At 43.7% G+C, this 14,629-nt stretch overlaps 1 protein-coding gene across 12 annotated transcripts in view; it reads left to right on the forward strand.

Annotated features, from left to right (window-relative positions):
* LOC131956452 (endothelin-converting enzyme homolog) overlaps positions 1-14,629 on the forward strand; it is a 97,789-nt gene that overhangs the window by 58,823 nt on the left and 24,337 nt on the right. For 5 of the 12 annotated variants that reach the window (XM_059320907.1, XM_059320899.1, XM_059320988.1 and 2 more), the window contains one exon: positions 14,405-14,453. In XM_059320907.1, the coding sequence (XP_059176890.1) occupies positions 14,405-14,453 (49 nt within the window). Of the gene's footprint in view, positions 1-7,067; positions 7,329-7,666; positions 8,880-14,404; positions 14,454-14,629 lie in introns of those variants that run through there. The other 7 variants (XM_059320965.1, XM_059320940.1, XM_059320948.1 and 4 more) reach the window with 7 other exon arrangements.

A 14,629-nucleotide genomic window follows, 5' to 3' on the forward strand; every position in this document is an offset into this window, starting at 1 on the left:
CGTCATACTCTACTGGACCAGACGTCATACTCTACTGGACCAGACGAGACGTCATACTATACTGGAACAGACGTCATACTCTACTGGATCAGACCAGACGTCATACTCTACTGGACCAGACCAGACGTCATACTCTACTGGACCACATCAGACGTCATACTCTACTGGACCAGACCAAACGTCATACTCTACTGGACCAGACGTCATACTCTACTGGACCAGACCACATGTCATACTCTACTGGACCAGACTAGACGTCATACTCTACTGGACCAGACGTCATACTCTACTGGACCAGACGTCATACTCTACTGGATCAGACCAGACGTCATACTCTACTGGACCAGACCAGACGTCATACTCTACTGAACCACATTAGACGTCATACTCTACTGGACCAGACCAGACGTCATACTCTACTGGACCAGACCAGACTTCATACTCTACTGGACCAGACGTCATACTCTACTGGACCAGACCCAGACGTCATAATCTACTGGACCAGACTAGACGTCATACTCTACTGGACCAGACGTCATACTCTACTGGACCAGACGTCATACTCTACTGGACCAGACCAGACGTCATACTCTACTGGACCAGACGTCATACACTACTGGACCAGATCAGACGTCATACTCTACTGGACCAGACGTCATACACTACTGGACCAGATCAGACGTCATACTCTACTGGACCAGACCAGACGTCATACTCTACTGGACCAAACCCAGACTTCATACTCTACTGGACAGACGTCATACTCTACTGGACCAGACGTCATACTCTACTGGACCAGACGTCATACTCTACTCTACCACATCAGACGTCATACTCTACTGGACCAGACCAAGACGTCATACTCTACTGGACCAGACCAGACGTCATACTCTACTGGACCAGACGTCATACTCTACTGGACCAGACGTCATACTCTACTGGACCAGACCAGACGTCATACTCTACTGGACCAGACCAAACGTCATACTCTACTGGACCAGACCAGACGTCATACTCTACTGGACCAGACCCAGACGTCATACTCTACTGGACCAGACCCAGACGTCATACTCTACTGGACCAGACCAGACCAGACGTCATACTCTACTGGACTAAACCAGACGTCATATTCTACTGGACCAGACCAGACGTCATACTCTACTGGACCAGACGTCATACTCTACTGGACCAGACGTCATACACTACTGGACCAGATCAGACGTCATACTCTACTGGACCAGACGTCATACACTACTGGACCAGATCAGACGTCATACTCTACTGGACCAGACCAGACGTCATACTCTACTGGACCAGACCCAGAAGTCATACTCTACTGGACCAGACCAGACCAGACGTCATACTCTACTGGACCATACCAGACCAGACGTTATACTCTACTGGACCAGACCAGACGTCATACTCTACTGGACCAGACCAGACATCTTACTCTACTGGACCAGACCAGACGTCATACTCTACTGGACCAGACGTCATACTCTACTGGACCAGACGAGACGTCATACTCTACTGGAACAAACGTCATACTCTACTAGGATCAGACCAGACGTCATACTCTAATGGACCAGACGTCATACTCTACTGGACCAGACCAGACGTCATACTCTACTGGACCAGACCAGACGTCATACTCTACTGGACCACACCAGACCAGACGTCATACTCTACTGGACCATACCAGACCAGACGCTATACTCTACTGGACCAGACCAGACGTCATACTCTACTGGACCAGACCAGACATCTTACTCAACTGGACCAGACCAGACGTCATACTCTACTGGACCAGACGTCATACTCTACTGGACCAGACGAGACGTCATACTATACTGGAACAGACGTCATACTCTACTGGATCAGACCAGACGTCATACTCTACTGGACCAGACCAGACGTCATACTCTACTGGACCACATCAGACGTCATACTCTACTGGACCAGACCAAACGTCATACTCTACTGGACCAGACGTCATACTCTACTGGACCAGACGTCATACTCTACTGGACCAGACCACATGTCATACTCTACTGGACCAGACTAGACGTCATACTCTACTGGACCAGACGTCATACTCTACTGGACCAGACGTCATACTCTACTGGATCAGACCAGACGTCATACTCTACTGGACCAGACCAGACGTCATACTCTACTGAACCACATTAGACGTCATAATCTACTGGACCAGACCAGACGTCATACTCTACTGGACCAGACCAGACTTCATACTCTACTGGACCAGACGTCATACTCTACTGGACCAGACCCAGACGTCATAATCTACTGGACCAGACTAGACGTCATACTCTACTGGACCAGACGTCATACTCTACTGGACCAGACCAGACGTCATACTCTACTGGACCAGACGTCATACACTACTGGACCAGATCAGACGTCATACTCTACTGGACCAGACGTCATACACTACTGGACCAGATCAGACGTCATACTCTACTGGACCAGACCAGACGTCATACTCTACTGGACCAAACCCAGACGTCATACTCTACCGGACAGACGTCATACTCTACTGGACCAGACGTCATACTCTACTGGACCAGACGTCATACTCTACTCTACCACATCAGACGTCATACTCTACTGGACCAGACCAAGACGTCATACTCTACTGGACCAGACCAGACGTCATACTCTACTGGACCAGACGTCATACTCTACTGGACCAGACGTCATACTCTACTGGACCAGACCAGACGTCATACTCTACTGGACCAGATCAGACGTCATACTATACTGGACCAGACCAGACGTCATACTCTACTGGACCAGACCAGACGTCATACTCTACTGGACCAGACGTCATACTCTACTATACCAGACCAGACGTCATACTCTACTGGACCAGACCAGACGTCATACTCTACTGGACCAGACCTGACGTCATACTCTAATGTACATTGAACCAGACGTACTGTAGTCTAAAAGACTATAGATTAATGGTTTTGATGGTAGTGGCCATGATAGCCAATGGTTCCTTGCTGGGTATCATAAATGGATATGTTGATGTACGTCTAGATGCTGCCCATGTTTCCTGGCCTGTGGCGAGCCATTAACTTTCTGATTTTTCTCTCTGCAGCTCGTATTGTCACCCTGTGCGGCGGGTGCAACTAGCTAAAAAAGCAATTAATGTTTTTTTTAGACAAAGCAAAAATGTAGTCGGTTGACAGGCGTGGGTGTGTGGTGATGTGTGGTTGTGTGGAGAGGTGTGGAGATGTGTGGAGGTGTGGTAATGTGTTAAGGTGTCTTGATAGAGTGTAGGTGTGTGACGTGACGTGATGTGAATGTGTGTGGTGACGTGACGTGAATGTGTGTGGTGACGTGATGTGATGTGAATGCGTGTGGTGACGTGAATGTGTGTGGTGACGTGAATGTGTGTGGTGACGTGAATGTGTGTGGTGACGTGAATGTGTGTGGTGACGTGACGTGAATGCGTGTGGTGACGTGAATGTGTGTGGTGACGTGAATGTGTGTGGTGACGTGATGTGAATGTGTGTGGTGACGTGAATGTGTGTGGTGACGTGAATGTGTGTGGTGACGTGAATGTGTGTGGTGACGTGAATGTGTGTGGTGACGTGACGTGAATGTGTGTGGTGACGTGAATGTGTGTGGTGACGTGACGTGAATGTGTGTGGTGAATTGACGTGAATGTGTGTGGTGACGTGACGTGAATGTGTGTGGTGACGTGAATGTGTGCGGTGACGTGAATGTGTGTGGTGACGTGACGTGAATGTGTGTGGTGACGTGAATGTGTGTGGTGACGTGAATGTGTGTGGTGACGTGACGTGAATGTGTGTGGTGACGTGAATGTGTGTGGTGACGTGAATGTGTGTGGTGACGTGACGTGAATGTGTGTGGTGACGTGAATGTGTGTGATGACGTGAATGTGTGTGGTGACGTGACGTGAATGTGTGTGGTGACGTGAATGTGTGTGGTGACGTGAATGTGTGTGGTGACGTGACGTGAATGTGTGTGGTGACGTGAATGTGTGTGGTGACGTGAATGTGTGTGGTGACGTGACGTGAATGTGTGTGGTGACGTGAATGTGTGTGGTGACGTGAATGTGTGTGGTGACGTGAATGTGTGTGGTGACGTGAATGTGTGTGGTGACGTGATGTGAATGTGTGTGTTGACGTGAATGTGTGTGGTGACGTGAATGTGTGTGGTGACGTGACGTGAATGTGTGTGGTGACGTGAATGTGTGTGGTGACGTGAATGTGTGTGGTGACGTGAATGTGTGTGGTGACGTGAATGTGTGTGGTGACGTGAATGTGTGTGGTGACGTGACGTGAATGTGTGTGGTGACGTGACGTGAATGTGTGTGGTGACGTGAATGTGTGTGGTGACGTGACGTGAATGTGTGTGGTGACGTGAATGTGTGTGGTGACGTGACGTGAATGTGTGTGGTGACGTGACGTGAATGTGTGTGGTGACGTGAATGTGTGTGGTGACGTGAATGTGTGTGGTGACGTGAATGTGTGTGGTGACGTGACGTGAATGTGTGTGGTGACGTGACGTGAATGTGTGTGGTGACGTGACGTGAATGTGTGTGGTGACGTGAATGTGTGTGGTGACGTGAATGTGTGTGGTGACGTGACGTGAATGTGTGTGGTGACGTGAATGTGTGTGGTGACGTGAATGTGTGTGGTGACGTGACGTGAATGTGTGTGGTGACGTGACGTGAATGTGTGTGGTGACGTGACGTGAATGTGTGTGGTGACGTGAATGTGTGTGGTGACGTGACGTGAATGTGTGTGGTGACGTGAATGTGTGTGGTGACGTGACGTGAATGTGTGTGGTGACGTGACGTGAATGTGTGTGGTGACGTGACGTGAATGTGTGTGGTGACGTGAATGTGTGTGGTGACGTGACGTGAATGTGTGTGGTGACGTGAATGTGTGTGGTGACGTGACGTGAATGTGTGTGGTGACGTGACGTGAATGTGTGTGGTGACGTGACGTGAATGTGTGTGGTGACGTGAATGTGTGTGGTGACGTGAATGTGTGTGGTGACGTGAATGTGTGTGGTGTTGTGAATGTGTGTGGTGACGTGAATGTGTGTGGTGACGTGAATGTGTGTGGTGACGTGACGTGAATGTGTGTGGTGACGTGAATGTGTGTGGTGACGTGAATGTGTGTGGTGACGTGACGTGAATGTGTGTGGTGACGTGACGTGAATGTGTGTGGTGACGTGACGTGAATGTGTGTGGTGACGTGAATGTGTGTGGTGACGTGAATGTGTGTGGTGACGTGAATGTGTGTGGTGACGTGAATGTGTGTGGTGACGTGAATGTGTGTGGTGACGTGACGTGAATGTGTGTGGTGACGTGAATGTGTGTGGTGACGTGAATGTGTGTGGTGACGTGAATGTGTGTGGTGACGTGAATGTGTGTGGTGACGTGAATGTGTGTGGTGACGTGACGTGAATGTGTGTGGTGACGTGATGTGATGTGAATGTGTGTGGTGACGTGAATGTGTGTGGTGACGTGAATGTGTGTGGTGACGTGACGTGAATGTGTGTGGTGACGTGATGTGATGTGAATGTGTGTGGTGACGTGAATGTGTGTGGTGACGTGACGTGAATGTGTGTGGTGACGTGATGTGATGTGAATGTGTGTGGTGACGTGAATGTGTGTGGTGACGTGAATGTGCGTGGTGACGTGAATGTGTGTGGTGACGTGAATGTGTGTGGTGACGTGAATGTGTGTGGTGACGTGAATGTGTGTGGTGACGTGACGTGAATGTGTGTGGTGACGTGATGTGATGTGAATGTGTGTGGTGACGTGAATGTGTGTTGTGACGTGAATGTGTGTGGTGACGTGATGTGACGTGATTGTGTGTGGTGACGTGAATGTGTGTGGTGACGTGACGTGAATGTGTGTGGTGACGTGAATGTGTGTGGTGACGTGACGTGAATGTGTGTGGTGACGTGAATGTGTGTGGTGACGTGAATGTGTGTGGTGACGTGAATGTGTGTGGTGAGGTGAATGTGTGTGGTGACGTGAATGTGTGTGGTGACGTGACGTGAATGTGTGTGGTGACGTGATGTGATGTGAATGTGTGTGGTGACGTGAATGTGTGTGGTGACGTGAATGTGTGTGGTGACGTGACGTGAATGTGTGTGGTGACGTGAATGTGTGTGGTGACGTGAATGTGTGTGGTGACGTGAATGTGTGTGGTGACGTGAATGTGTGTGGTGACGTGATGTGAATGTGTGTGGTGACTTGAATGTGTGTGGTGACGTGAATGTGTGTGGTGACGTGAATGTGTGTGGTGACGTGAATGTGTGTGGTGACGTGACGTGAATGTGTGTGGTGACGTGACGTGAATGTGTGTGGTGACGTGAATGTGTGTGGTGACGTGAATGTGTGTGGTGACGTGAATGTGTGTGGTGACGTGAATGTGTGTGTTGACGTGAATGTGTGTGGTGACGTGATGTGACGTGAATGTGTGTGGTGACGTGAATGTGTGTGATGACGTGAATGTGTGTGGTGACGTGAATGTGTGTGGCTACGTGACGTGAATATGTGTGGTGACGTGAATGTTTGGTGTGATAATGCTCAAATTGGTTCTACACTAATTAAGGGGTAGAGCACTCTACACGAGAAAAAAAAATCTGTTCCATTAAATTTCCAATGTTTGAATGAAGAAAAATCTTCTTACAGTTGAGAATCTTTTCTTACTAGGCGACGTGTAAAAAGAAATTTCTTTAGCAGAAGGCTTTAGGCAGCTCATGTCCGGGGGATGGAGGGGGGGGGGGGGGGCGGGGATCATCTGCATTAAAAACCTGTCCTCCCTACATGACTTGGTTTTGTTCTCACACCGTGACGTGCTGTTTGTCCTCTCCCAGTGATTTGAACCCATACCTTGTCAGTAGTTCCATTCCCTAACTGCCGGACCTCCCCACCAGCGACCATCATGACCTGTATGTTCGCGATGGTTTTTGTCATGAAATTCTTTCACAAGGTGTGCAGGGTCACAACCCTGTGACCTCTGACCCAGCCGTCTAGCCGTCAGGTGAACACAGCTGTGCAGTTGTCCTGGTGTGTAGACACTGTTGATATCTCACACTTCCGCCACACACCGTGTACACTTGTGGACGTGGGTTTATACACATGTGTACGTGCACTTGTACACATGGGATTATTTTATTTCTCTGATAGTTCCGGGTAAATGTGTTTCACCAACCCCAGTTTGTAGTGATCCATTCAAGGAGTTTTTTTATTCATTGGATCTGTATCGCTTGGATTAATCTGATCAGTCTAGGTCTGTCTCACAGTCTAGGTCTGTCTCACAGTCTAGGTCTGTCTCACAGTCTAGGTCTGTCTCACAGTCTAGGTCTGTCTCACAGTCTAGGTCTGTCTCACAGTCTAGGTCTGTCTCACAGTCTAGGTCTGTCTCACAGTCTAGGTCTGTCTCACAGTCTAGGTCTGTCTCACAGTCTAGGTCTGTCTCACAGTCTAGGTCTGTCTCACAGTCTAAGTCTGTCTCACCGTCTAGGTCTGTCTTACAGTCTAGTACTAGTCTAGATCTGTCTCAGTCTACTAGAGACAGATCTACTAGATCTATTCTAGATCACGGTGACAGCCCTTCTAATTATTCTTATACTAATATAATAATAGTGGACTTAATGCTAGACAGAAATACAAGTGCCTTACCGTCAGACAGTCAAGTAGTAAACCAGACAGACAGTTAAACAGACAGACAGTTAAACAGAGTTGGACAGGCAGGCTATGTAACAGTTGGACAGGCAGGCTATGTAACAGTTGGACAGGCAGGCTATGTAACAGTTGGACAGGCAGGCTATGTAACAGTTGGACAGGCAGGCTATGTAACAGTTGGACAGGCAGGCTATGTAACAGTTGGACAGGCAGGCTATGTAACAGTTGGACAGGCAGGCTATGTAACAGTTGGACAGGCAGGCTATGTAACAGTTGGACAGGCAGGCTATGTAACAGTTGGACAGGCAGGCTATGTAACAGTTGGACAGGCAGGCTATGTAACAGTTGGACAGGCAGGCTATGTAACAGTTGGACAGGCAGGCTATGTAACAGTTGGACAGGCAGGCTATGTAACAGTTGGACAGGCAGGCTATGTAACAGTTGGACAGGCAGGCTATGTAACAGTTGGACAGGCAGGCTATGTAACAGTTGGACAGGCAGGCTATGTAACAGTTGGACAGGCAGGCTATGTAACAGTTGGACAGGCAGGCTATGTAACAGTTGGACAGGCAGGCTATGTAACAGTTGGACAGGCAGGCTATGTAACAGTTGGACAGGCAGGCTATGTAACAAACCTTCCGTGGTATGTTGAAGCTACCTGGACAGATAAATACTGATCTATTTATAGACTAGAAATAAAAACATTGGATCTGCTTCAGTAGCAGACCTGAGTCCGTAGGCAGACGGGCGCATCTCCTGCAGTCATTCGACTCCTGCAGTCATTCGACTCCTGCAGTCATGAAATGTTGACGAGAGAAACTAACACGTCCACTAACAATTACTGACATTTAAAAACAAAAGACCGCAACAACTGTACATCTTTTCGATTGTTTTAATTTGGATCTAAAAATAAACATCACGTATGTGCTGATAACCAATCGTCTGCTAAATGCCGCGATCCAATGACCGCCGACTGCACCAGTTTTAGCCCAAGCATAAATATTGCACTGCTGACCCGTCTAGTGCTGCCGTCTAGTGCTGCCCTCTAGTGCTGCCCCGTCTAGTGCTGCCCTCTAGTGCTGCCCTCTAGTGCTGCCCCGTCTAGTGCTGCCCTCTAGTGCTGCCCCGTCTTTGACGCCATCTAGCTCATCATGCCTGCTGGGATTAAAAACGGGTGAGTTCTTCCCCCCCCCCCCTCATTACGTCACTACCGCTTACCATCATCATCTGGATGTTGACGTTCATTAGTCGCACCCCCCCCCCCAATATTCACGAATCTGATCCCCCCCCCCATACACACACCACCACGCCCTTAATTCTGATCATCACCCTTGCTGCTGTGTTTATAGATGGTGGTTGCTTCATTTGGGTTGGTGGGTTGCTCGCAATATCAGATGATTGTTGTATGTTTTGGGTTGTTGCTAGCGATATCTGATGATTGTTGTATTACTTGGGTTGGTGGGTTGCTAGCGATATCTGATGATTGTTGTATTACTTGGGTTGGTGGGTTGCTAGCGATATCTGATGATTGTTGTATTACTTGGGTTGGTGGGTTGCTATCAATATCAGTCAGCAAACGTCACGTCTCCTTTAAGATTAACTAACACTCAGCACAGAGAAAACCTAGACACATCACAGACATAACATACAAATATCACAGATATAACATACACACATCACAGATATAACATAGACACATCACAGATATAACATAGACACATCACAGATATAACAGACACATCACAGATATAACATAGACACATCACAGATATAACATAGACACATCACAGACATAACATACAAATATCACAGATATAACATACACACATCACAGATATAACATAGACACATCACAGATATAACATAGACACATCACAGATATAACAGACACATCACAGATATAACATAGACACATCACAGATATAACATAGACACATCACAGATATAACATAGACACATCACAGATATAACATAGACACATCACAGATATAACATAGACACATCACAGATATAACATAGACACATCACAGACATAACATAGACACATCACAGATATAACATAGACACATCACAGATATAACATAGACACATCACAGATATAACATAGACACATCACAGATATAACAGACACATCACAGATATAACATATACACATCACAGATATAACATAGACACATCACATATATAACATAGACACATCACAGATATAACATAGACACATCACAGATATAACAGACACATCACAGATATAACATAGACACATTACAGATATAACATAGACACATCACAGATATAACATATATACATCACAGATATAACATAGACACATCACAGATATAACATATACACATCACAGATATAACATACACACATCACAGATATAATATAGACACATCACAGATATAACATAGACACATTACAGATATAACATACACACATCACAGATATAACATATACACATCACAGATATAACATACACACATCACAGATATAATATAGACACATCACAGATATAACATAGACACATCACAGATATAACATAGACACATCACAGATATAACAGACACATCACAGATATAACATACACACATCACAGATATAACATACACACATCACAGATATAACATAGACACATCACAGATATAACATAGACACATCACAGATATAACAGACACATCACAGATATAACATAGACACATCACAGATATAACATAGACACATTACAGATATAACATAGACACATCACAGATATAACATAGACACATCACAGATATAACATACACACATCACAGATATAACATAGACACATTACAGATATAACATAGACACATCACAGATATAACAGACACATCACAGATATAACATAGACACATCACAGATATAACATAGACACATCACAGATATAACATACACACATCACAGATATAACATACACACATCACAGATATAACATAGACACATTACAGATATAACATAGACACATCACAGATATAACAGACACATCACAGATATAACATAGACACATCACAGATATAACATAGACACATCACAGATATAACATACACACATCACAGATATAACATAGACACATTACAGATATAACATAGACACATCACAGATATAACAGACACATCACAGATATAACATAGACACATCACAGATATAACATAGACACATCACAGATATAACATAGACACATCACAGATATAACAGACACATCACAGATATAACATAGACACATCACAGATATAACATAGACACATTACAGATATAACAGACACATTACAGATATAACAGACACACATCACAGATATAACATAGACACATCACAGATATAACATAGACACATTACAGATATAACAGACACACATCACAGATATAACATAGACACATTACAGATATAACAGACACTCATCACAGATATAACATAGACACATTACAGAGACAGCCTGAACACAGCACACAACGTAAATACACCAGAAACACACGCAAACACAAGTAGCATATCTTGTGCCAAGCTTGGCTAGACTCAAGTAAACAATCTTTTCATAAGCTCGTATGGGCAATGAATCTTTGATTGCCTGATTGATTTCTCCCTCCCCCCGACGGAAATGAATGAGTCAAGTTACATTCATCAGCCACGCCGATACAGAGCCTCTCAGGTCCCCCGGGATGCCGGCACGGCACTTGGCCGGCGAATGCCGGTTTACCGGTCTTGTCGTGTACATTAATAACACAGTCATTGTTGTTCTGTCATGGTGCTTTTATGCTGCTGTCATCCTGCTTACCTGGTGCTGCTATGGTGCTGTTATGGTGCTGCTATGGTGCTGTTATGGTGCTGCTATGGTGCTGTTATGGTATGGTCATAGTACTCTCACCAAGTGCTGGTATGATGCCTATAACCAGTGTGGAAGCGATGACCAATATGTACACACCTATGACCAATATGTACACACCTATGACCAATATGTACACACCTATGACACATATGTACACACCTATGACCAATATGTACACACATATGACACATATGTACACACATATGACACATATGTACACACCTATGACACATATGTACCCACCTATGACACATATGTACACACCTATGACACATATGTACACACCTATGACACATATGTACCCACCTATGACACATATGTACACACCTATGACACATATGTACACCTATGACACATATGTACACACCTATGACACATATGTACACCTATGACCAATATGTACGCACCTATGACACATATGTACACCTATGACACATATGTACACACCTATTACACACATGTACACACCTATGGCCAATATGTACACACCTATGACACATATGTACACCTATGACACATATGTACACACCTATGACACGTATGTACACCTATGACCAATATGTACGCACCTATGACCAATATGTACACACCTATGACACATATGTACACACCTATGACCAATATGTACACACCTATGACCAATATGTACACACCTATGACACATGTACACACCTATGACACATATGTACACACCTATGACACGTATGTACACACCTATGGCCAATATGTACACACCTATGACACATATGTACACACCTATGGCCAATATGTACACACCTATGACACATATGTACACACCTATGGCCAATATGTACACACCTATGACACATATGTACACACCTATGGCCAATATGTACACACCTATGACACATATGTACACACCTATGACACATATGTACACACCTATGACCAATATGTACACACCTATGACACATATGTACACCTATGACACATATGTACACACCTATTACACACATGTACACACCTATGGCCAATATGTACACACCTATGACACATATGTACACCTATGACACATATGTACACACCTATGACACGTATGTACACCTATGACCAATATGTACGCACCTATGACCAATATGTACACACCTATGACACATATGTACACACCTATGACCAATATGTACACACCTATGACCAATATGTACACACCTATGACACATGTACACACCTATGACACATATGTACACACATATGACCAATATGTACACACCTATGACACATATGTACACACCTATGACCAATGATGATTGATGACTCTTGAGACATTTATTGATTTAAACTAAATATAGAACCACGTGACATGACCGGTTGGATCTTTGGCGCCTTATTTATGTCGCCACTTTATACACTAGATGGGGAATATTTATAGCGGGGGGGGGGGGGGGGGGGGGGGATAACTTTTTTTTAAAAAGTCGTAGGAAAAAAAAGACAGCTTTTTCTAGAAAAAAATTCACCGAAAAAATTCACTAAGGAAAATTGAATCGGAAAAAAGTCCTAAAAATAAAGTGAAAGAATAAAGTACAAATGTGTATTAAGAAATATTGCAAACTTTAACTTGTTTACTCTGTCTGTCTTTCTGTCTGTCGTCATAGATTGAAACAGCCGAGCAAAATTTCTATTACTTCCAACTGACCGATTCGTTTAAAACTTGAAACGTGGGTAAGGACATGAGGACAATACGATCTGACATAAAATTTTAATTAATTGGATGCCTAATTAATTTTAAAAGAATTAATTAAAATTTCCTATTTAAATTACTATTTACCGCTCTATTATACTTGCATTTTTATGGTCATTATATTGTATAAAAAATTGCATAAAAAACGTTGTAATAACAAGTTTACATGTAATAAGGGGATATGCTCCGTTAAAAAAAATCACATTTCTGTTTTTTCGTCATGATGGGTTTATTGCACTTTTGGGTACTTTATCCATTTTTTGTATTAAGAAAATATTTACTTTTATGGGGAAAAAAATCTTATGTATTTCAAATACCATTTTATTAATTAAAAAAACAATATATTTTTCCCACTCTTACAACCGCTCCACGAAAAGTTTTATATCCGTCATCATATTGTATTTGACATCATTGGAAAGCTGGATTTCTCATGTATTTGATTATCTTGATTTCTATCATCTCCGAAACACCCAAAGCTTACAATTGGTTTTACAAATTACACAGCTTTGGTATTTTCGTGACCAACTTTTCGTTACTTTTGGCTGTTTTTCTCAGTTCGCACTCTTTTAACACTAAAAAGCCTATACTTTTTTACCTTATCGTATACAGAGTATAGAGGAAGTATTGTAATCGTGCACAAAAATCACATGAAATTTTGACAGTTTTCATCGTTTTACACATTGTTGATACGAGCCAACATTGTTGATATGTTGATAAAAGCCTACATTGTTGATATGTTGATAAAAGCCTACATTGTTGATATGTTGATAAAAGCCTACATTGTTGATATGTTGATAAAAGCCTACATTGTTGATATGTTGATAAAAGCCTACATTGTTGATATGTTGATAAAAGCCTACATTGTTGATATGTTGATAAGAGCCTACGTTGTTGATATGTTGATAAAAGCCTACATTGTTGATATGTTGATAAAAGCCTACATTGTTGATATGTGGATACAAGCCTACATTGTTGATATTTTGATACAAGTCAGCGTTGTTGATATTTTGATACAAGTCAGCGTTGTTGATATTTTGATACAAGTCAGCGTTGTTGATATTTTGATACAAGTCAGCGTTGTTGATATGTTGATACCAGTCAGTGTTGTTGATATGTCTATACGCTAATGATTTATTTACAATTTTCTTTTATTTCTTCCAGAGCTGCATGTTCAGAAGAAAATGAACTTTTAAATGCGACATCAATTAAGGTAAGTTATCTGGCGCTTATGGCGCGTCTTGCAGTGATTTTTAATATTCCACGATATCTTACAATGTTAATTAGACCCTCCACCAAATGTAAATGTGACCCTCCACCAAATGTAAATGTGACCCTCCACCAAATGTAAATGTGACCCTCCACCAAATGTAAATGTGACCCTCCACC

Source organism: Physella acuta, unplaced genomic scaffold (genome assembly GCF_028476545.2).
Source record: "Physella acuta isolate Inbredline_101_S28 unplaced genomic scaffold, ASM2847654v3 ptg000079l, whole genome shotgun sequence".
In the NCBI taxonomy this organism is placed as follows: domain Eukaryota; kingdom Metazoa; phylum Mollusca; class Gastropoda; family Physidae; genus Physella; species Physella acuta.